The 26,221-nt window shown below is 37.9% G+C and overlaps 1 protein-coding gene across 1 annotated transcript in view; it reads right to left on the bottom strand.

The window, feature by feature from the left end:
• The window catches only part of SIM1 (single-minded family bHLH transcription factor 1), an 82,350-nt gene that overhangs the window by 18,956 nt on the left and 37,173 nt on the right, over positions 1–26,221 (bottom strand). The window contains exon 10 of the mRNA XM_008066498.2: positions 18,618–18,786. Within this exon, the coding sequence (XP_008064689.1) occupies positions 18,618–18,786 (169 nt within the window). The remainder of the gene's footprint in view (positions 1–18,617; positions 18,787–26,221) is intronic.

Genomic DNA, 26,221 nt, shown 5'->3' with positions numbered 1-26,221 from the left:
GCAGGGAGGTGGGATTGGCTGTAGTGGGAATCTTCCTGGGGAAGGGGGACACACCTCACTTTCAACAAGGGTACCTGCACAATGAATATTTGTATACCTAACCCTGAATTGTATCCCACAATTTTAAAATAAAAAATTTAAAGGTGAAAAAATAATAAGAAGAAGAAAGAGGGAGAGGGAAAGAAAGGAAAAAAGAGAGAGAGAGACAGCAAGTATGGCAAAATGTTAATCACTGTGGAACCTGGATATAGGATACAGGAATCCTCTGTACTATTTTGCAACTTTTCTTTAAGTATGTAATCACTTCAAATCACTTTTTGAAAATCAGAAAGTCCTATATAGTAAATGTATATCTCATTTTTATGGAGTAATTTGAGATAGAACCATTTTTTAAGGGTAACATCTTTTCTAAAGAAATAAAAACTTGCTCTATTAAAGCTATAACAGTCATTAAATATCTTTGTTATTATTGATTATTACTATTTTGCACATAAAAATATAACTTAAAGTTATTAACTAGGGATTTCATTCAAAACAAGTATTGGACTTAAACATGAAAGGATCCCCATCTATTGTCATTTGATATGACTTTTACAAAAGATCTCTTTTCATAGGCCTTTGTATTTCCATTTGTGGAATATGAACAGACTGTCTACTTTATAGGACTGCAGCAAGAGTCATATAAATAATATATGTCACAACACTTTAAAACACAAATATTATAGATATGTATGTATCATGTAAAGGTCCTTGATTAATCACTTTCACTTAGGCAAGCAGAAATGGTTACCATCTTGCAAAGATAATGTTTTGCCCTAGACTGTGTTGTCTAAAAACCATATTTTCAGCAGCATCTTACAGGCATGTAAGAGATAAGTATATGTGTCAAAGAATTTTTAAAAATCAACATTCTCAATTGCAAAAAGAAATCAGGCCACTAAGCCAATCACCTAAACACTAGGGCCTTTCCTTCCAAATACTCCAATTTCCAAAGCTGGAATATAATTTAGTACCAACAGCTCTTGTCACTTTACATTTTGAATAAAAAACATAAAGATCTGTTTTAAGAGTGGAGAGAAGGAAGAAGCATAGGTTACATGCAAGCCTGTAGATGGTTTTCCTAGCCATTTTGGTATCTATATGATTACCAAGCAAAACAAAGTCATATGTTACAAGCTATAGATATTTGCTCTTCTTCCTTAGAAAAGGTAACAGCACTTTCTCCTATCTTTAAAACTGAGAAAATGGGCCAGACATGATGGCTCAGGCTTATAATCCCAGCACTTTGGGAGACCTGAGTCCATGGGTTCAAGAATAGCCTGGGCAACTTGGCAAGACTTAATCTCTACAATAAATCAAGAAAAATTAGCTGGGCGTGATGGCACATACCGGTAGTCCAGCTACTTGGAAGACTGAGGCAGAAGGATCACCTGAGCCCAATAGTTCAAGGCTGGGGTAGCTGTGAGACTCCAACTCAAAATAAATTTTTTGTTTAAACTGAGAAAATAAATAATGCTATATTTTAGTGTGGAAATCAACTTTTGGTTAATTTGGTAAAATCTCTTCTTGGAAAATTTTTTGTTGTTTTGAATACTCTCCACCTTAAGTTTTCTCCAATTTCTCATTTAAAATTTAATTTTCAAAACAAGCATTCATATTTGCAAATAAAAAATTAGATCAAAGATACTCTTGTTCTCATGAAACATGAAACTAAATGCCACCTACCAAAAATGGGCTGAGGCTGGCAAGCAAGGAGCTCAGAAGACTTTCAGAAATGGGTGCCAGAAGACATCTACAGTCCCCCAACTCCCAATTGGGATTCAACTCATGAAAGAATCATTCCTTCTAGAAGGAACTGATACCTCATCAGGTTAAAGATCTGAGCCATCAGTTGGGGCTTGATATGCATCCAGTAGGAACTATTTCCAATCATTTATTCTAAGATTTATTCAAATATTTGTTGAATACCTACCATTTGCATGGCAACATAGCAGGTGATTTGAGAAATGCATCCCTCCTACAAGGTGTTCACATTAGGAGGGGAATATATAATGCACAGAACGTAACTTTAATATAATTGGGAAAGCAGCAAGAATTAAAGAGAGTGAAAAACAATACCATTTAGGAGTTAAAAGAAGGGAACCAGGCTGGGCTCAGCCTGTAATCCCGTGCTTTGGGAGGCTCAGCCTGTAATCCCGCGCTTTGGGAGGCCGAAGTGAGTGGATTGCCTGAGCCTGCGGGTTTGAGACCCACCTGGGCAACTTAGTGAGACCTCATCTCTACAATAAATCAAAAAATTAGCCAGGCATGGTAGCATGCGCCTATAGTTCCAGCCACTTGGAAGGCTGAGGGGGAAGGATCGACGGAGCCCAGCAGGTCGAGGCTGCGGTGGCCGGGAGCAGCCACTGCACTCCAGTCTGGGCAACAGAGTGAGACTCCAACTCAAAAAAAAAAAGAAGGGAAGCATTACTCTTTCCTTTAATACCATGAGTTATTTAGACAGGAGAATTGAGGCTGGGCTCAGTGGCTCAGCCTATAATCCCAGCACTTTGGAAGAATGAGGCAAGTGGATTGCCTGAGCCCTGGGTTCAAGACCAGTCCACGCAACTTGACGAGACCTCACCTCTACAATAAATTTTTAAAAATTAGCCAGGCATGGTAGCATGTGCCTGAAGTTCCCGCTACTTGGAAGGCTGACGCGGAAGGTTCGCCGGAACCCAGCAAGTCGACACTGGGTTGGCTGGGAGTGTGCCACTGCACTCCAGCCTGGGCCAGAGTGAGACTATAACTCAAAAAAAGGGGGGGGGCTGGATTGAGCCATGACTAAGAAACAACTTACTCTATGATCTGCATATGCTAACACCCATAACAAGAACGGTGACCATTATAAAATCCTTGCTATGCACTCAGTCACGATGAAAGATTCCACAACATCATTTTATTAAATGCTAACATCTCTTTGTGTAATCTCTTTGCAGACAAGATGAATGAGGTTAAAATTTTTTTTTCACAAAATTGCATAATTATGACGCTTAAGGGGAGAGAGGCAATCCCAGACCTCTGCTCTTTCCACTATCTCATGCTTTGATATACTTACATAAGAAAGAAAATGGTGCCCTACCCTCTAAACAGTGATAGATTTCAGGTCCGCAGGCACGTTTTTACAAAGGGAACTTTCTCCAACCTCTGCACCTCAGCAAACCATCACCACACACCCTTGGGTGATAACCTGTAATCCCTGAAGCAGTCGTGGACCACAATGACACCTATGGATATTCTTGTTTTGATCACAGTCAGAAGTTCCATTCCTGCTTCAAAAGCATGTTCCAGACAGGTGCTATGCATCATCTGGAAGTGGCAGCAACAACCCAGCTCAGGAAAAATGCCAGATGTTCCAACAATAGATGTCACAGTTATCTATTTTTATTCTGGCAGCTCATTGAGGCTTTTTTTTTTTTTAAATCATTTATAGCTGTAAAATAGACAGAGACCCTCTTCTGGTAAAGTCCTGGTTTTCATGAAAAACTTTCACTCTATCAGGCATGAGCAGCTTTCCTCTTGATTTGTGTCTGAACCATGAGAAAAAAAATCACAGATGCAGACTGCATTGTACTAAGAACATATGCATGCTTTTAAATCACTTTTATCTTTCTTTTTACTAATGTAACTCTGAAACATAAAATATGTTCTTTTTTTCATTCACTGTTATGGGAAGAACAGATGGTGAAAGGGTTAGATTAAAGTAATACGGCATGTCCATTAAAATAACCCCAACTGCTTGAGACCCTTCTCTCAAACAGAAGTCATGTTTACTATGGAGAACGACTTGGGCTTATGCACATCGCAAATTGCTGGGAATTTTCTCAAAGATAAGCACAAGGGAAAGAGAAAAACTAATGTCAGAGTCAAATGTATTTTAGACAATAATGCAAGTTATTTTGCTAATCTGAGAGACTGACTGACACCATGTGCCTGTGATAATACAAATGAGTAGTAGTCAAATAATAAAGTTCATGTCTAACTTGAAAAATATTAGTACCTAGAAAACATAACTAACTGAAACTGTAAAGAGAATATCCAGTAGAAATTATTTTCTACATTCTGTCCTCCTAGTAATAATATATAGAAATTTTGATACCATTTCATTTCTAATATATAGCGTCTTAGTAAACAGCAAGAATAATTCTGTATGTAATATACACTAAGAAAAGTTAAGTATAGCATGATTTCTACTTAAGTCTCACAAATATTTAGCATTGGAAAAAACCCTCCTGAGATATTTTTATGAAATTCAATTTAATTACATATAGTTTCTAAAGAGTTAAGCTTTAAAAAAAACTTCAAGAAAAATTAGAGAATGCATTATAAAAGAAAAAATATGAATCTTGAGTCACATTCCACAGTTGGAAATAATTTCACTAGAGTAATTGAGCAGCAAATATACTCATTTGTACTATACGTAATTAGAACACAAATACTGAATCAAAATTCAACATTTGGCCAGTCTTCTCTTATTTCAGAGAATGGTATAAATTGCCAGCAAACCAAAATCAATTCTTAAGAATACTTTCACAAGATTTTCCTTCTTTATCTTATGAACTGATCCATTGGTAGTATAATATACTATCTACTGTGATGTTGTTTTTAACCTTAATCCACATTTTAGTTATATGTAGCTCAAAGAATATTCTGGCGACAAATTTTTCATACCTGTAAATACCCTGATGTATTTCCTAAAGTAAAAACATGGGAATTTTTAAGATATACGCTTCAAATGCGGCTTGAAATGTCATAGGCCTTCTCTTAATCCACCCCACCCCACCCCCACAGTTACAAAAATGTTTCTGGGATTCGGTTCACTCATTTTTCTCACAGAAAAGTAACTATAGTCGACATCTCATTTGCTGTCAGGGTGATGTGCAGCTGGAAGGGACTCAGCACACAGGACCCGGAGCTGGGTTTCTTCCAGTGTAATTCTATAAGGGATCTCCTATAAGGTCCATATGGAGAGAGTCGTTCCCAAACCACGAAATCCATAACCCACCCCTTTTGTAAATCCGAAGGTAAAGGCATTGCACTGAAGACTTGAAACAGGTAATAACAGACATAAAATAAACGTTTAATTAAGTACTTTCTGTCACAGCACCCACACTGTAAATGATCAAGTATATTTCTACTTGCATAGATAATATAGAAATAGTTCTAGCCCACTGAGTAAATCCTGAATTTCTAGGACCAGTAGCACTAATTTTAATGGTAATCTTCTTTCCATGATGGGCTTCGGGCATGAGCCAGAGTCACTTTGATCCTTTCACTGATGCTCTGACTCACTCTCTGATTTTTCACATATAAGTGGCAGATTAGATGGACTTGAATTAGATGGGTACAGGTGGTGCCACCTGCTCCAACCCCTTATTGCAGCTTTGTTTGGTCTTCCCCTGCTTGATTCTGGGCCTGGACAAAAGACAGGCTGCCCAAGCTGCTCTTGGCAGTGTCCTAGAACTGGGCCAACAGATTGTCAGGCATATAACCAGCCTTCTGCATGCTGAAAGAGAAGGTCTATCAGATTTGTAATTTTGTGAAAAGAAATTGAAACTCGAAGGCCCTCCACTGAGTTAATCGATTTCAAACTGGTGACTGCAAATGGAAGGATAGAGCCACCTTTTCTTCCAAGCCACAGTAAAAATGAGAACTAAAATAGTGTAAACTGTGTATTAAACAATATACATCAAAACCTTTTTTCTCAGCTTTACTGCAATGTAATTGACTAATAAAATTGTATCTATTTAAGGTATATGTATACACTGCCATACGTATACATTGTGAAATGATTACCACAATCAAGTCAGTTAATACATCCATTACCTCACATAGTGACTTAAGATTACTCTTAGTAAATTCCAAACATACAATACAGTATTATTAACTATAATCATCACGCTCTAGATTAGATCCCCAGGACTTGTCCATCTTGTAACTGAAAGTGTGTACCCTTTCCTAAACATCCTCCCATTCTCCCCACCCTCCCGCCCCTGATAACCACCATTCTATTCTATGAGTTCAACTTTTTTAGATTCTTCATAAGTCAAATTATACAGTATTTGCTTTTCTCTGTCACTTAACAAAATACCCTCTAGATTTACCCATTTTATTGCAAATGGAAGGATTTCCGTCTTTTTTAATGACTGAATGATATTTCTTTATATATACATATATATATATTTGCCATATTTTTAAATCATTCATTCATCAATGGACACTTAGGTTGTTTCCATGTCTTTGCTGCTGTGAATACTGCTGCAGTGAATATGAGCACGAAAATGGCTCTTTGCTGTTGATTTCACTTCCTTCAGATATATGCCCAGAAGTTGGATTGCTGGATCATATCATAGTTCTATCTTTAATGTTTTTAAGAACTTCCATACTATTTTCCATAATGGCTATATCAATTTACACTCCACTAACAGTGCACAATGGTTTCTTTTTCTCCACAACTTTGTCAACATTTATCTCTTGTCTTTTTTATAATAGTCATTCTAACAGGTGTTAGGTGATACCCCACTGTGGTCTTGATTTGCATTTCTCTGATGATTAGTAATGTTAAGCACATTTCTATATGCCTGTTGGCCATATGTCTTCTTTGGGGGGGAAATGCTTATTTAGGTTCTTTGCCTATTTTTTGAATTGAATTTTTATTTTTTGCAATTGTATTGTATGAGTTTCTTATGTATTTTGGATAGTAATCCTTTGTCAGATATTTTGCAAGTATTTTTGGACATTCCAAAGGTTGCCTTTTTATTATATTTTTTTTCCTGTGCAAACGCTTTTTAGTTTGATGCAATCCCACTTATTTATTTTTGCTTTTGTTGCTTGTACTTTTAGTGTCATATTCAAAAAAACCACTGTCAAGACCTATGTCAAGGAGCTTTTTCCCTATGTTTTCTTCTAGGAATTTTATGGTTTCAGGTTTTATATTTAAGTTGCAATTCATTTCAAGTTACTTTTTTTGTGAATGGTGTAAGACAGCAGTCTAATTTCATTCTTTTGCATGTGAATATCCAGTTTTTCCAAAAGCATTTATTGACAAGACTATCCTTTCTTCATTGTGTTTTCTTGGCATCTTTCTCAAATAGTAGTTCACCATATATGTATGGGTTTAGTTCTGGACTCTCTATTCTGTTCCACTGGTGTATGTGTCAGTTTTTATGCCGGTCCCCTATTGTTTCGATTACTACAGATTTGTAATATAGTTTGAAATCAGGAAATGTGATGCCTCCAGCTTTGTTCTTCTTTCTCAAGATTGCTTTGGCTATTCAAGGTCATTTGTAGTTTTATATGAAGTTGATGATGGTTTTTTCTATTGCTGTGTTTTCTTGTTCCTGATCTTAAAGGAATAGCTTTCAGCTTTTCATCACTGAATACATTAGCTGTGTGTTTGCCATTTATGACCTTTCATGTTAAGGTACATTTCTTCTTACACTAATTTGTTTAGAGTTTTTATAATAAAAGAATATTGAATTTTGTCAAATGCTTTTTCTGCATCTACTGAGATGATTATATGATTTTATCCTTTACTCTGTTAATGTATCACATTTATTGATTTGTGTATGTTGAACCAATCTTGCATCCCAGAGATAAATACCACTTGATCATGGTGTATGACACTTTTAATGTACTGTTTAATTCAATTTGCTGTTATTTTGTTGAGAATTTTGGTATCTATGTTCATCAGGGTTATTGACCTATAATTTTATTTACTTGCAGTGTCCTTTTCTGGCTTTGTTATAAGAGTAATGCTGGCCTTGTAACATCACTTTGAAAACTGTCTTTCCTCTTTAATTTTTGGAAGAGTTTCAAAAAGATTGGAATTAAGTATTTAGATGTTTGGTAGAATCCACCAGTGAAGTAATTTGGTCCCGGGCTTTTCTTTGTTGGGAAGTTTTTGATTACTGATGCAACATCCTTACTAATTACTGATGTGTTCAGATTTTCTTTTTTTTTTGTTTTCTTTTTTTTTTTTTTTTTTTTGAGTCAGAGTCTCACTCTGTCACCCAGGCTAGAGTGTAGTGGCATGATCTCAGCTACCACAGCCTCGACCTGCTGGTGATCCTTCTGCTTCAGCCTTCCATGTAACTGGAACTACAGGTGTACAGGTGTGCACCACCATGCCCAGCTAATTTTTTGGTTCACTGTAGAGACGAGGTCTCACCAAGTTGCCCAGGCTGGTCTCAAACGAACCCCTGGGCTCACTCAGGCAATATTTTCACTTCGGCCTCCCAAAGTGCTGGAATTACAGGCGTGAGCCACTGTACCTGGCTAGATTTTCTATTTTTTAATGGTTAGTCTTGGTAGGCTATATGTTCTGAAAATTTATCCAGAAGACTAAGTTATCAAACTTGTCACCATATAACTGTTACAGTGGTTTCTTATGATCCTTTATGTTTCTGTGGTATTGATTGAAATATTTTCTTTTCCTTCTATAATTTAATTTGTGTCATCTTTCTTTTTTCCTTATTTCTTCTAGTTAAAGTTTTGTCAATTATGCTGATTGTTTCAAAAACAATACAGATTTGTTGATGTTTTATATTGTTTTCTGTTCTCTATTTCATTTATTTCTGCTTAATTCATTATTATTTCCTTCCCTCTGTTAATCTCAGTCTTAGTTTATTCTTCCCCTAACTGTTCTTTTAAGTGTAAAGTTGGATTATTTGAGAACTGTATTTTTTCTTAATGTAAGTGTTTATAAATGTGTATTTTAGGGTTTCTTTTGCTACATCCCATATGTTTTTATATGTTGTATTGCTGTTCTCATTCGTATCAATTTTTTTTTCTTTTTGATTTCTTCTTCGGCCCATTAGTGGTTCAGGAGTGTGTTGTTTAATTTCTATGTATTTTTGAATTTTTCAATTTTCCTCCTGTTACTGATTTTTAGTTTCAGGCCGTTGTGGTTTAAAAAAATAAGATACTTGACATCATTCCAACCTTCTTGAATTTATTAAAACTTGATTTGTGGCCTAACATATCATCTATCCTGGAGAATGTTCTGCATGAGCTTGAGAAAAATGTGTATTCTGCTTACATCAGAACCTTGACCTTCCAGGAAAAAAAAGCAATTCAATGTACTATAATATATTATTAGACACGTTTCCTAAAAATCTGTGAAAGAAAGAAAGACTAAAGAAATTTATACTTTTTAGATAAAGATATCCAATCCAACTTTTTTAACTCTAAAATTTTCCCATATTAGTAGGTCAAATCCTACCATAAACTGTCAAATAAGGCATTGCCTTCTTTAATTTCACTATTTAGTTTTAATAAAATTTTATTTTATGGATTTTGTTCAAAAACTTTCCCTAGATACATTTTGATGGTGGACTCAGCTATTAACCTCTTTTCTTCAGCTGGGGAGCAGAATCACAAATTCTGGGATCACTTCCATTAAGGCCAAAGAAGAGGCTTCCCATTTGACTTAGGACAGTTGCTTCACTCTCTGTCCAAGTTCTTTGTTGAAGCCCACTCTCCCCCAGATCCAAATAAAGCTACATTATAGAATCATGATGTGTTGGACATTAATTAGGTCTTATACCAAGGAATCTGTGGGGTGAGGCATAGAGCTGCAGATGTGCTTTGATGGGTGGGTAGGATTTTAGAAGCAAGGTATCCACAGGCAGAATAAACAGACTGTAGCTAGAATGCAGAGCTGACACAGGGCAGGGGTAGCAGAGTGAAGTGAGACAGGTAGAGGCAGAAATGAGGCCTGGGCCAGATTGTGGAGACTGGATGTCATACTATAACCAATGAGGGACTTCTGTAGGTTTTTAAGCACAGAAGAAAAGGCATAACAAAAATGATATTTTAAGATACTTACTCTGGCAGAAATAATCAGAAACCAAAAGAACAATGAAGGGGTAAATGGGCTTGTCTAAATTTGATGTTTTGTTCCAGAGCCTGGAACCAGACAAAGACAGTGGAAAGGAAACAAGAGTCAAGAAATGTTATAAAGGAATGTGACCCTCACAAGGTCTTTTGTATCCAAAAGAACAAAAACTGAACCAAACAAACAGATAGCAATATTTCGAGAGATTTTCTCTTTCTTATTGAGAAAATCCTTCTCTCATAGAATATTACTCCACTAAAGACATAGAACAAATGTTGTATATAGATTATTGAAAGACAAAGAGGAGATGATCTAGAAAGAGTTTACTGAGCCCCGAAACTAGTGCTAAGCCCATAAACAAAGATATGTAATTGAGATGGAAAACAAAGTCAGATAGCATTTCTTACACAGTCATGCAAATGTCAGTGCAACTATTTTATAATCAAAACCTGCACACAGAGCAAATATCAGCTGTCACATCTTTCCATTTTGTTCTGCAGATGACAATGGGGACATGAAGACTAGAAAGTCCATCTTAGGAATGGAAGTGGATGGTTCTCTGTGGGAAGTGCTTATTCAAAGTTTCACTCTTCAACGAACCCATAGATTCCACCACATCTAATTTGTTCTCAGCACTTAGGTGTTCGATTTGCACTACAGGATTTGGCTTTTGTCAAACCATTCCCAGGTTGTTTTACCACTTTACATGAGTTATAAAATCCCTGTGTAACAAAATGTTCCCCCTCTCTTGGTATTTTAAATATCTCTACAGACAACTAACAAAGTGTTTCCACACTTTTTAAATTATTTTTTTCATTTATTTCCATTAATAAACACTTAGTGATTAAATATGAGAAGGATGCCATACTAGATACTGGGAGCAAAAAGGAGGGAATTGAATATAAAAAAGACTTGATCTTTACTTTCAAAGACACTACTGTCCAAGAGAGAAGACAGGACATCTGGAAAGTAGTAAAAGGTGAATTATTCTAAATAGAGGTCCAAAGGTGAAATATAACTCAGTAGTATTTCATAAAAGAGTTGGCATTCAATCTGGACCCTAGAAGGCAGGGAGAATCTTGAAAAATAGGGACAATGCAGACAGAAATAAATGCACGAGCACAAGCATAGAAGCATGAAAGGACAAGCATTTATCAAAACATGAATATACTGGGTTAGCTAGATCACAGGGTTCAGGTAGAAGACCAATGAGAGAAAATGCTGGGGAAGTTATTTGGAGTCCAGTTATGAATGACCTTGAGTGATAGCTAGGGCTGTGGCAGGTCTCCATATGCTGGCATGATCAGTGGTCTTTTAAATCAGCCTGGGAAGGAAGACAGACAGGAGAGGTAAATTTCCCAAAAATGGGGAGAAAATTAAGATGCTGTTGCAATCATCCAGAGTGAGGACTCTCCCAGGACTCAGGCAATGGGTACAGAAGGGCAAATGGGTGAGAGCATAGAAAACCAGAGCCAGGAGTTGAGAGTGAGCATGAGTCTGGTCCTTTTCATCTTGCAGCCCCACTGAAGATCTTGCAAACAGGGATAAATCCAATCCTGTTGATAACTCCCTGTAGCATGTGAGTTCACTAAGCCTAGAGGCCATTGGTTCTTTCACTGTCTGCCCCCAACTCTTACCTCCAGAACACTCCTGGAAGGACAGGTCAACTCCCAGCCCATATACCATCACCACTAGAGGACTACCACATGCCTTCCCCACATGATACACTATACTATGTCTAAAGGATGTTTATATCTCTTCTCTTCTATCAAATTTTTGAGCCCTTTGGGGCAAGGACTGAGTCCCCAGGACTTAACATATCCCACCACTCTCTGGCTTCTTTCTCCAACAACTCCATCACCTTGGTGGGATCATCTATCCATTTACCCAGGCACTCAATATGTACTAAGGATTTTTGAGTGGGTAGTGAAATCTGATTACCAAGAGCAATATCTCCTGTCCTCAGAGACTTTACTTTTACTGCCTCCCGCTCCCAATTTTTTCCTTTTACCTTGTTATTTTTGCTAAGTATCATTTCACTTTCCTCCTTTATGCTGTTGTTGTTTTTTTTCTTCTTCTCATTGGTCTATGTTTATTCAATAATTCCTACTGCCTTACTTATAAACCTAATGTGACTAAATCTAGCCATCTGTTTATTTAATTGTTGTGAGATTTGTCATCTTTGAATTTTCACTATTGGGAGTGCATTTTTAAGTGTCTTTTATAAATGTATGTCATCAAAGGAACATTATACTTAAGATATCTCCCCACCTGAGAAATGAAGTTATTTAACAACAAAGTATACAGCTCTATATCTAATTTTATATACCAAGTTGATCGACCATAAATACCTACTTTATACTATTTAGCTCCAAAGTAAGGTGAAGGTCAAAGAACTGCTCTATAATGGCTTAAGAAAACTGTACTGGAACCGGGCTCGGTGGCTCAGCCTGTAATCCCAGTGCTTTGGGAGGCCGAGGTGAGTGGATTGCCTGAGCCCACGGGTTTGAGACCAGTGCGGGCCACTTGGCGAGACATCAACTCTACAATAAATCAAATATTAGCTGTGGTTCCAGTTACTTGGAAGGCTGAGGCAGGAGGATCACCAGAGCCCAGCAGGTTGAGACTGCAGTGGCCAGGAGCGTGCCACTGCATTCCAACCTGGGCGAGGAAGTAGGACTCCGAATCAAAAAAAAAAAAAAGAAAGTTGCACTGGAAACAATCACTTTTGCCTATCCCTACTGCTAGTTCCCTTCATTCTTGTCACTCTTCTACTCATCATGTCTCAAAAAATGTTGCCTTTCTCTGTGATCCTTGATCCTGCATATTCGCTCAGCAAGACTGTGTGTATTTTATAACAGACTTCACTAACCAATTTCAAATAAGGCACCCTGATTCCCCCTGAGACCCACGTGCGGGGTGAAGGTAAAGATGATCGATAGTGACAGATGAATTTGGGTGGCATAATCAGGCTGATTAAAGAGAAAGTGTGTGATCAGGATGGATTTCACAAAGTGATCATGGAGAAAACCTGTTAGTGGCTAGGATGATTGGGCAGAAGCCAATGGTCCCTGGATACCACTGTCTGTTCCTTCCCTCAACCATGTGCCAAAGAAATGAAAAGGGAAAAGCTAAGGCCTTGAGGACCCATGACCATCTGCATTTTATGATTCTTCTCTAAAAGGTTGGTTTTGTCTACCCAACTAGACCCTGGACATGGTTTTTCAAGGACTTGCTTTTAGGACTTTATTGCATATCATAGGTATTTAAATGCCAGAACTAATAATAACCAAACTAATAACTAGACCCTGGACATGGTTTTTCAAGGACTTGCTTTTAGCACTTTATTGCATATCATAGGTTTTTAAATGCCAGAACTAATAATAACCAAAGGTCATACCTTATTGAGTAAATTGTTTTCTAAAATAATACTCTGAAATTCATTTATGAAGATAACCTAAAAAGACTATAAATGTCCACTCTAATAATCTCCTGATATTTTTGTAGAAGAGGGAAACTAATCTCAAATTCATACATGGCCAAGAAATACAAATAAGGCTGTATAATATAAGACTTCCTGTGAAGATAATCTCATTTGATTTTTTTTTTTTTGAGTTGGAGTCTCACTCTGTCACCCAGACTAGAGTGCAGTGGCCGCTACCGGCCACCGCAGCCTCGCCTGCTGGGCTCCGGTGATCCTTCCGCCTCAGCCTTCCAATTAGCCGGAATTACAGGCATGCGCTACCACGCCCGGCTGATTTTTTGATTTATTGTAGAGATGAGGTCTCGCTGCCCAGGCAGGTCTCGAACCCACGGGCTCAGGCAATCCACTCACCTCAGCCTCCCAAAGGCGCGGGATTACAGGCTGAGCCACCGAGCCCAGCTCTCATTTGATTTTTTGCAAAATGTATTAATTTTTTGTTATTAATGGTCAAGGATTACACTTTTTCATGTTATCTTAAAACATGAAATGAAGGGAAATCTACACTGATCGTGATAAAATCATTATGCATAAAGGGACAACTATGTTGAAAAATTATTGATCCTTCCTTTCTCTAACCTAAAAAGTCACTCACTGTAGTAGACATGGCTGCATTTTTGGGACCAGAAAGAATCATTGCAGGAGGGTTTCTACCTTCACCAAAAGGAAACCAGATTGCTGGCAATTAAAATTAAGAGGGTTCTGTGGGATTATTTAAGGTAACAGATGTGGAATAAAATCAGCAAGTGTTACAGTGTATCTGTAGCGAGTGATTAAACACTTTCAGATTTCAGAAGCATGCAGTCTTATGGAATTATATAGTGCCTTGGTTATTACTGGCTAGGGAAAAGGCAAGAGGAAAGCAGGATGATGAAATAAAACAGGATGGCATGCACTGTCTGTAATAAACATAACTATAAACATGCCAAAGTGAGAAGTTTAAAAGAAAACTCCGGAATCAGGAGGCAATTTACTCATGACTGACGTGACTAAACCATAGCAAGATAACTTCCAACTGGCATTAGAGCAGCTACAACTAGTTTCATAAAAAGAGGCAGAAAATATCTCAGCGGCCGGGTATGGTGACTCAAGCCTATAATCCAGCAGTTTGGGAGGCCAAGGTGGGAGGATTGCCTGAGCTCACAGGTTCGAAACCAGCCTGGGCAACATGGTGAAACCTCGTCTCTACAATAAATCAAAAAATTAGCCAGGCATGGTGGCGCATGCCTGTAGTTCCGGCTACTTGGAAGGCTGAGGTGGAAGGATCACCTGAGCCCAGCAGGTTGAGGCTGCAGTGGCCGGAAGCATGCCACTGCCCTCTATCCTGGGAGACAGAGTGAGACTCCAACTCAAAAAAAAAAAAAAAATTTAGCAATCTCTAGTGGATAAAGTCTAAAAAATAAATAAATTCTATAAACTCAATATATATATAATTCTGCAGAACTATGGGGAAAAAAACACTGCTGTTTTCATTAGTAAAGTAAACCCAAAAACAATAGGGAGAATAAGGGGCACAAAACTACCCACGGGGCACCATGTCCACTACCAGGGAGAGAAAGGGCCTAGAAACCCAAACCTCATGCACACAATTTACCTATGTAGCAAATCCTCACATGTATCCCACGACACTAAAATTAAAAAAAAAACTAATAACAATAAAATACAGCTGTCATCATGGTAAGACTGGCACCGTACAGCAGCATGATAGCTATGGAAATCTTTAGAAATTAACTATAATATTTCTTACAGCAATTGTCCCCAAACCATTTAAAACAATTCTATTTTTGACCTCTCCTGTCTTGAGGAATACACAGAAGTCCAAAGGTGATTGAGTCATTCATTAAGTGGCCATAATATAATCAAGTCTAAAATCATTCCTAAGGGCATCTCATACCAGAAAGGGATCTGAAGGTTCATCTACCACAGCAGACAAACTGAGTAGTGGTGGCGAGTTACAATTTGTGCGTGTCTCAAATATTCACGTAATAGTGCCTAAATAATTTCAAAGAGCAGCGTCAGATATCTGTTGGAAATTTCTACATATGCCTAATTTCTACATATGCCAATATGTAATAGTCAGAGCAAAGAGCCTCATATATAATATTGATAGAATCATTAAATCACCATTTATGTAGTTAATTGAAAAGGCACCACACATTACTCTTTGAGCTCAATTTGGCTCTGGAAACTGCCTGTTGAAAAATCTGATGAGAATTTCCATGTTCAACTTATTAAATATGGAAATAACAAAAAAGAAAAGACTATCACTTTATTTTTGAAAAATAAGTAGAAGTGTTTAAAATTAAATAAAATTAAAAGTTTCATCATTCAGTCACTAAAAAGGAATTTATTTTGCAGCTATTCACTCACATTTTCCTCAGTCAGGCAAGAGTCCATGTCACCGACACCACCCAAAAAGCCCTCAGACTCCATCTCCTACACACTTCTTATTCTAGGATATAATTTATCACTTCAACTGTACTACAAAATGTATGGCCATCTCTTAGACCACTTCTTTATATTCTAACACTCTATCCAATCCCTAGCCCTCAACTACCACAATGACCAGAGTAGTGTCTTTTCGATGCATATATCAACATTTGCTGAGTCAAAGATACCAAATAGTAATGAGGCACAAAAATTAAAAGTTAATTATTCTTTAATAATATTCAAATTCAGACCAAATAATATTTTGTGGAAGCTAATTTTTTTCTTTAAAATTCCTGAGGAATAGCCAGGCATGGTGGATCATGCCTGTAATCCCAGCACTTTGGGAGGCTGAGGTAAGAGGATTATCTGAGCTCAGGGGTTCGAGACCAGCCTGAGCAACATGGCGAGACCTTGTCTCTACAGCAAACCAAAAAATCAGCTGGGCATGGTGGTGCATGCCTGTAGTTCTTGCTACTTGGAAGCCTGGGGCAGAAGGATCACCTGCGTCCAGCAGGTAGAGGCTGCAGTGTGCTACTGTACTCCAGCCAAAAAAAAAAAAATTCTGAGGATATAAAATTCAGGATGGAGGATTTCTAAGTTGTTTTCTTCCAACAGAAACAGTGATGAATCTGCCCTCTTTGTCATGCTTTTCCAATCTGTCCCTAGAGGACACTCTCAGCCATGACAATTTACTACAAATGCCTGTTCACGTGTCTGTCTACACAGGTGGGTCTTCAAAAGCAAAGAGAGTGTGTTCCATTTCTGATTACTACGTATTAGCCTCCCATGAAGTAGAAACTCAGTCAGCGATTGATCTGGCACCATGATTGTCTAAAGTAAACACAATTAAAGAATATCCTTAACTAGACATGTAAATGTTAAGTAAACTTAATTTACGCCATTTCAAATAAGATGTATGTCCAAAATTCTAAGGACTTCTTATATAAGATTAGCCACAATAATGACTATACAAATGTCGAGAGAAATCCCATGTAAACATATGTCTGTATATGCATTTTTATACATCGTAGAACATTTCGAGAAGAAATGACAATTTTGGAGAGGAAACATGAAGAAAGAGAAATGTTTCTACTTCCCACTCATCTTTATTACTTTACAACTACAGAACATGTGTAATTTTTAAATTAACTCCTCCTTACTCTCACACACACACACATACACACACACACACACACACACACACACACACGGCAGTTAAAATAGTCTACTATTAGCGCGAATTAGCACAAAACTTAAGTGTTAAAAGCTGAGCATGAAAGAAAACATAGAGTAGACAGTAAGGTTTTGGAGGTCAATTGGAGAGATTTTATTTTTGTAGCTTAATTTCTATGTAACAATGGACACATTTTGTACTTTATAATTTAAATTCTTCTTTCATTTACATGTCCAACACTCCTATATCTTAGAAAACTACCCAAAGCCATAAATCCGTCCTTCCACATAGTAAAATAGGACAGTGAAATTATCTTCCCAAAGTACAAAATAGTAATAGGAAAAGCTTCTCATTAGGTGTTTAGTAAAAAGAAACAGCTTCCTCTCTACAGTGACTTTGACTAAAATATACTTTGTGCTTTATGAGTAAAGTGCTCAGTTCTCAAAAGCTGTTCCCTGGAAAACATCTAGGTATCACACATCTGCTTTTCCTCCCTTTTTTCAGAGTAAAGAACACTGGTCTTCTGTGAAAGATTTCAAACTGTGTGCCATAGTCTCTTAGATGCAGAGATCATGGTCTTTTAATATACCAAGTCACCAAAATAATCTATCAAATAATAGCTTCTTGGTTAAATGAACGACACTTTCTCAAACAGTATGTACTCATAGATATCAACAGAATAGCAGAGCTCTGACAAGTAAGGAAATCGTGGTTTTTGTGTATACTGAATTGTCATTTCTACTTAAAAATAAATTTAAAACACAAATGAAAAAAACCCTCTTGATAAATAAATGACTCAGAAACCGGTTTGGTTTTATACAAGCCCAGGAATCATCTCCTGGGTTACTCTCGTGAACTGTAGGAAGTTTGACATGGTACTGTTAAAGGAAAAGGATGAAGGTGAGGTGGCCACAAGACACTGGGATTAGGGAATTCCCTGTCCTGCCCTACTTCCTCCAGGCCAGGATAGTTGTGCACACACCTTGACACAGTCTAGTTTCTATGTCTCAGTGATTGATCAGAAAATTAAAATTTTCTTCCAAAAACCAAGGCTCCCATTTGTACTTTACAGTTTCTGGATTACCTCCTTTGGGTCTCAACATCTCACTACCTTGCAAAGATGAGAGGGGATTTGCTTTTGCTACCATTCCTGCCATTTGGAAGATTCTCTTTATTTCTTTCCTCTTCATAAATAGTCAATCTTTGTTCAAATCTCTTGGTGAAATGCATCCTTGATCCTTTACCTCTACCTCTTAATTTTTTTCTTCTTCAGCTCCTGTCCTAAGATCAATTTTTCTATATCAAGCTCTTGTTTTCCACATCTTGCTAAGCTGGGTACATCTTTCTGGTTACTTGTTGTGGAAGGAAAAAATATAGCATCAATCTCCTTGAAATCACAAGGAAATTATGGTTCTGACAACAACTAGACTCTCACGAATTTTATACAAATACAATAAACAACAAAATCATTTTAAACTTTTACTAGCACAGTTATTTTAAAGGAAGCAGAGGAGGAAGAAGGTCGTTTTAGAAAAACTTCCAGATTTACAGATGTTTGAAATTTATTAATTAATTCCAAACAATTTAATACTTCCTCAACATCACAGTCAAACCAGGTCACCAAAAAAGAAAGTTGCAAATGGTGATGCACTTACCTGAGGGTATGGGGAAGTCCTGGATTTTGACTTTGAGTTGGAGAGCCGGGACTTGGCACCCTTTCTGTTGTCAGTCATGGTGGGGGTAGAGCTGCTGGCATAGGAGAAGGCTGGTTTGGAGGCTGAGATCTGATCCAGGGAGAGCTGCAGGCCTTTGTATTCTGTGTCTCTGCAGGGAAGGAGGACAAAGCCCTAAATCAGCCACCATAGGAAATGAATTAATGCATACTCTCAAGAGGAATGACAGTAATCCATATTTGAAAAGGAAGCAAGCAAAAGTTAGCTATATAACTACTTTCTACAAACATCTGTATTATTCTAGAAAAATCTAACATTTTTCCAGTTTGATAAGGTCCCACCTGTCTATCTTAGCTTTTGCTGCATTTGCTTCTGAGGACTTGGCCATGGATTCATTGCCAACTCTGATATCCAGGAAGGTATTTTCTTCTAAGATTTTTATAGTTTGAGGTTTTACATTAAATCCTTGATCCATCTTGAGTTAATTTTTGGTTAATTATGATGATAGACAGGGAGTCCAGTTTCATACTTTTGCATATAGCTACCTAGTTTTCTCAGCACTATTTGCTAAATATGGTTTCCTTTCCCCAATATTTGTTACTGATAGCTTTGTCGAAGATGAGTTGACTGAGAGACCATGTTTTTATTTCCGGATTATCTGTCCTGTTTCATTGGTTCATGTGCCTATTCCTGAACCATAACTATGCTGTCTTGGTTACTATAGCCTTATAATAAAGTTTAAAGTCTGAAAGTGTGATGCCTCCAGCTTTGTTCCTTTTGCAAAGGATTGATTTAGTTATTCATGCTCTTTTTTGTTTCCATATGAATTTCGTATTCTCTTTTCTAGGGTACCTATTCCATTATCACAGGGAGTGATGGCAAGCTAGAAGCCCAAACTTTACCTGAATGCAACTTACTTATGTAGTAAATCCCCACATATACTCCACAACTCTAAAGTTAAAAAATAAAATAAATAGAGACATAAATACATAAAATTTTTACAAGTAAAAAGACAAGAAAAACCCAACACTTAGCTAATGAGTGTGAATGTAGCTGCCACATGTACCACAGTGATATTATATAATATGCTCATGAAAGAGATTTGATTTTAAAATACTTTTTAAAAATCTAATGTCTATGAACTTGCATACAGTTCTCCTGTAGGGGGACCCAAAAGAAAGATTTGCAATTTGACCAGGAGCAGTGTAATCCCAGCACTTTGGGAGGCAGAGGTGAGGGGACTGCCTGAGCCCACAGGTTCAAGAGCAGCCTGGACAACTTGCCGAGACTACATCTCTACAATAAATTCAAAAAATTAGCCGGGTGTGGTAGCCTGTGCCTGTAGTTCCGGTTCCTTGGAAGGCTGAAGTGGAGGGATCACAGGAGTCCAGCAGGTCGATGCTGGGGTGGCCATGAGTATGCCACCACACTCCAGCCTGGGCGATGGAGTGAGACTCCAACGAAAGGAAGGAAGGAAGGAAGGAAGGAAGGAAGGAAGGAAGGAAGGAAGGAAGGAAGGAAGGAAGGAAGATTTGCAACTTAAGCTCAGTTTGTGACTCAGCAAGAGGACCCACTGGTATCTGACCCTAAAGTGAGAATGCCACTTTCAGGGGACAGTATTTTGCTTCCACTTCTCCCTGAATTGTCTCAATGTTTGTCTTAATCTTCTTATCTTTATTTCTAGGTCAACTCAGGATTGTTGTGCCATGGGCATGCTTTTTCACTTAGCTAATGGAAAAAGTGTCATAAAATAGTTATTGTTTAGAGGTGATGGAGTGACAAGGCTGCCTGCTTTATTTTGTTGTCTGTATTTTCATGTTTTCATAAAAGTTTGTGTATAATCATCACCAAAAAAATAAATACACTTTTTTGGTTAAGTAGAAAAATGAACCCATAATTCAACTTATCTAAGCTTTTGTGAGCTCATTGGTTGAGATATGAATTATAAAACCTACTCTATATTTCCTATGTGGAATGAACTCAGCAGACAACTGGTCATCTGATACTATCTGATTATTGGCAAGAAGAATGCCTATCAGCTATTCTAAGATCAGTCATTCTGGTAGACATTCCAAACATTCTTAAAGCTAGCTAATGTAACCAGGCATATGGCTAGTTAAAAATCCATCTCAGCCAGCAAACCAATTCAGTTCCCTTAGGGTACATTTGTACCGCCAGTACTTTCCATTCCTTCCTTCATTCAATACATATTTACTGAGCTCCTAACATCTACTAGACTTTGTACTATATGAGGATGTAAGAATAAATAAGGCACATATGATCCCTGCTTTCATGCAGATAATAATCTATTTAGGAGAAGAAACAGTAAACAAATAAATATACTATAATGTGAAGGGGATAAAGAGTTTATCTTGGGAAATTCACTGCAAAGTGATAGCTTGAGATATCTGGGGTCAAAGATGACAGCCTTGGTCCTGCCCACAGATAGAACATCAGTTGGCTTCTGGACAGCAATAGATCTCCTCTGATTCTTCAGTTTTCATAAGAGACTATCAACCCTTTCCACTGGCAACCCAAACAAAATGTTTCTGGGAGTCTTCTCTGTGAAGACTCATGGGAGAATTTTCTTAGGTTCTAGAACTAGCTGGGCTGCTCCTGGGTAATTAATTTCTTTTTATCTCGTGAGCACCGAGAATCATATAGCCCAATATGTTTTCCTCTTTGCACTAGAAGTCGAAAGGACTCAAGTCTGATTTGTAATCACCACTAGCAAGTGTACAAAGTCCTTGTGGAGCCGGGCTCAGTGGCTCAGCCTGTAATCCCGCGCCTTTGGGAGGCTGAGGTGAGTGGATTGCCTGAGCCCATGGGTTCGAGACCCGCCTGGGCAGCGAGACCTCATCTCTACAACAAATCAAAAAATCAGCCGGGCATGGTAGCGCATGCCTGTAATTCCGGCTACTCGGAAGACTGAGGCGGAAGGATCACCGGAGCCCAGCAGGTCGAGGCTGCGGTGGCCAGGAGCGGCCACTGCACTCCAGTCTGGGCAACCGAGTGAGACTCCAACTCAAAAAAAAAAAACAAAGTCCTTGTGGAAAGCATTTTTGTACAACAAACTCCACCGGCTTCCTTTATTTTTCTTATCTTACTTTTCTTTTTTTCTCTAATCCTCTAATGGAGTCATCTTTTTAAAAATTTACATGCATCTTTAACACTCTTTGGATTAAGACCAGCATACAAAACTTAAATTAATACAATATATGTAAAAGCGACTGGCACATTCCAAAGATCAGCGCATATTCATTTATTTTCTTTGTCCTTCTCACTTCTTCTATAGAAAAATCAGGCAAAAGCAACAGTGGAATTCAGTACCTGAAAACTGCTAATAGAGTAGATTTTAAGTATTCTTACTACATATCATTTTGTGTACAATGATAAAGATTTGAGGTAATGTGTATGTTAAATAGCTTGATTTGGCCAATCTACAATGTATACACATACCAAAGCACTATGCTGTACACCCACAAATACATACAACTTGTACTTGTCAGTTTTAAAAGGGGGAAAAAGTATAATTCAAGCAAGAAGTCCCTCATGTGACAAGAAATAGAAGCCAACTGAAACAGCCCCAGTAATGTCACTGTCACAAAAGTGTCATGATTTATATTATTAGCAAATTACAATGGCTTTGTATCAAATAATCCATTTAATCAATGCAAGTTTGGGGAAAAAAAGATTCTTCTACATGAGCAGCAAAAATTTCAAATGTAATTATGCAATTTGTCTCTGACTTGGGAAGACTGATCTCATCATAGTTCTGCTTTACAGCTCTCATCAGTTCTTTCTAAGGAGTCCACAGACTCTGAGAATTCCTCAGTTAGAAATGCAATATCCCCCAAAACGTGGTGCCCATCTATTTTTTGTGACAATATCTCCAAAGTTTCCTTCATCTCTTCCCTGCTTCATCCAAAGAGTTCTTCCTAAATTTACTTAAATTTTCTTGATTCTCTCCCTCAACCTATAAAACTCCTCTTAAACCCTACTTGCCTCTATGAAGTTCCTCCTGACTGAAAAAGCCATTCATTCATTTATTTAATGCATATCTATTGAGTGTCTCTTTTGTGTGGGTCCCTGTTCTAGGGACTGGGCAGACATCAATGAGCACAAGGACTAAATCCCTACCCCTCATGAAGAAGGGACCAGGGCTAGTTCCTGTGTACTTTGAGGAAGGAACCAAAAACCTTTTTTTCCCTCCTCTAACCTTACTTTTCAAGTGGTTATATCTTGTCTTTCCAAGTGAATTCTAAGTTCCTAGAGGACAAGAATCAAGAGATATTTCGTTACATTTCAATGGCCATTTACACTGTAGTTCACACAGATGGAAGAGAAAGAAAATAACAAGGATACAACTATGAAAGATTGTTTTCCCCAATGAGTACTAACAACTTGAAACTCAGTAACCTTTCTCTGTGGGAAAAGATTCAGATGGACCATAAGTCTGACCCACCTGCCCTTAGGCAGGAGTGAGCCTCCTCGCAAACTGGACTCTGACAGGTGGACTTCTGTGTCAAATGCACTTGCGTCCACTGGACAGCAGAGCACCTATGTGGTCCCTGCCTGACAGGACTTAGACTGATAGTGAAAATAGTGTGCCCCTGAGAGTGTGGCCAAATAACTTTGTAGACCCATTCCTAAGGCAGCATCTCAGCCCAGGGGGTTTATGGCTACAGGTAGGGAGTAAGCAAGCTTTCATTTTTCTCTTGCACACTTTCAGATGACCCTAGGTAAGCATTTCACTATTGAAATAGTCTTTCCAAATTTTTGGCATAGCTTCCAATGACAGAAATACTCCAAATTAAGTGGTTTTAAATAACATTTTTGAACCAAGGACTGGTTTAAAGTTCCACATATATTCATGTGAAAACTCTAACAAATATAAGAAGAGCTACACAAATCCTCTTAATAAATTAGTAAAAATATTAGTGTTCACATACATATAAAAGTTTAAAATCATCCACTAGAATTTAGCAGAAGACTGATATCAGGTAGATCAGGGGTCTAAGCCAACCGCTGCCTCTTTCTGTGTATAGGCCTCAATTTCCTTTTTGTAACTCTTATAAATATGGTGAAGATTAGACAAAATATTATATGAAAAACTCATAACACAGTGTCTAGAACAAAGCAAATGCTCAATAAATATTATTATTTCTTACCTTCCAAACTTTGTGGCCCTTTCTGGTACCTGATCTCCTGAGAACAATAGTTTCATTTTGGTAGCGATTATAATACACTTCATTATTTGAAAAATTTTTATGCTATATTTCTTCCCTTTCCAAGCAAACTTTAATTTGCTCTGTTACTTTTTAGGCTCTAACCTCTATTGCAGAATAGCCAAAATACTTACTAAGGTATATTCTCTTTTGTTAAGCCAGAAAATGGGAACCTTACAACAACACAGTCAGTCACTCTGAGAGGCCTTCCTGTTTCTCTGTTCCGAACTCCAATGGCTCAAAAGATGTGTTAGGATAGAAAGCACAATAAAAAATACCACTTAAAGACATTTCAAGTGTGGTTGATGTGTTGCCAAGAGCAGCTCTGAATGGCAGATTCACTAAGAACAAAGCATTTGTTTTACTTTTAGAATTCTATTAAACTGAGCATTTCATTTGTATAGCTTAAAGCATTGGGAATCACATTATGAGTTCCATTTCCCTGCTCCTAACCCAGACACAAAGAAAAATGTGGCCCTACTTCTCTTCCTCCCCTTTGGTGAGGCACATTCTGGTATCACACATGTCCTCAAAGTTGCATGTATGCTTAGCAAAGTCATTTATTTAATACTTCCCCATGGAGTGGGACAGAATAAGATACTCAGCTGCACAGAACTTAAATCAGTATGGTGAGGAATTTGACTTAGCTGATTTTAATAAATGAAGGACAGCACTGCTCTACTGCTAATGTTTTCTTGAAAAGTGCCATAGAGACCCTGCTTAGGGCTCCATAGGGTAATCTTCCCAAGGGCAGCTCATGCTGTTCTCCTAGACATGATTGGCATATAAAAGGAATCACAACACATGCCATTTGGCAAATTCTCCAAAAACCTACTGAGATAAATTTACATTTTTCTCCTCCCTTCAGTGGCTTGTAGAGAGCTGCAGACACCTTCAGGTCCCTCAGTTCCTAAAGCAATGGAAAATGGGAAATTTTTCAATCACTAGGACTTGCCACTTGTCAATCTCACCCATATTTGCACAGACCAAAGTAATCCTCTTATTCCATTACGGACAGTCAGAAATCATTCAATTTACAGAATTAACCATCTGAGTCTACTTTAAACTCTATAATAGTCATGTACATATTTGAAATAACTCAAATTCCAATAGAGAAAATGGGGCCATTTTGGCATCATTGGCCTTCCTCAGCCTTCCCTTAAGCAGTATACCACGACCACTCACGAGGCAAAGGTCAACTTGCCAATCCAGAAGTTCAGCATGATGCCCTTGCAAAGTCATTAAAAGGTGTCTTTGCCATGAAAAGGTACTGTCAGCTTCAGAGAAACATATTAGTTATTTCTATCATCGCAACTGGGAGACTGGCCCCATAAATACCAATGGTTGAACTAACAAATTTACAAATTTCAAGTGAGTTGTAATGAGTGTACAGAGAAAAAATCCACAGCGTTTTATCAGTTCATGTTGACTCAAGATTCTTTGCAAGGATTTTTCTCTTCAACTCCAACACATTTTATTTCGCTTTCATTTTAGGCAAGTGAATTCTTGCTTCTGTCATGTCAATTTGGGGTCTGCTGGCCATTCTGGAGCTTTTTTGTTGACTTTATGTTACATGGCAATCCTGAAAACATCTTGCCAGATTTCCCAATTGAGCTATTTTTTAAAAAAACAGCTGAAGGTGATCAAATTACCAAGGAAAACGTGGAAACAAAGACATACAACTGATTTGGCTCCAAAGGCGCTGATTGAAATAAGCAGAGGATTGCATTAAACCGTGATCGGATTAAGTAGGAATGACTGTGCCTTACACTAAACTTTTTAATTGGATTCTAGAGTCACTGTTACACGAAGTGCACGACCTTCTTTATATTCTGGCAGAGTTACCGCCTGGCCACTGGGTAAACCTCCACAGCAGAGAGACCTACTTTATGTTTCATTTTCAAGCTCCTATGGAGCCCAGCAGAGAGAGCTGATAAGGAGGATTCCATACTGTGAGGGGCTCACAGACTAAGACAATCTGCTGGGAAATTAGGCTAAGGCGCCCTTGGAAATGTAATAGTCTCATACTAATAAGTGGATTTGTGTTTGCTCCTTGTAGTTTTCTCCATTTGATTTGGTGATTTTAGTAGTTCCCCCAAAGCCTTTGGTTTTACATAAACATTGCATCTGCCTAGTAACCATCTTTCTTCTCCATTTTGAAGATTTTGTCCAATATACTATGGCATGGATGGCACCACACATATAAGAAATGGCTTAGGCACAAAGTTTACCATCACATTGCAATTGCAAGAAGGGAAGTCATGGGTATAATCAATAGGCAAGCAATCACTACAAAAAGTAAGGCAAAAAAGCTGTAACATGTTGATAAGATGTGGCAAAGTCAACTACCCTCAAAAC

The sequence above is a fragment of the Carlito syrichta genome, unplaced genomic scaffold, assembly GCF_000164805.1.
Source record: "Carlito syrichta isolate Samal-C Ts95f unplaced genomic scaffold, Tarsius_syrichta-2.0.1 Scaffold308975, whole genome shotgun sequence".
NCBI lineage: Eukaryota > Metazoa > Chordata > Mammalia > Primates > Tarsiidae > Carlito > Carlito syrichta.
Note: the sequence above shows the minus strand (reverse complement) of the source record. Positions and strands in the feature narration are given on the sequence as shown.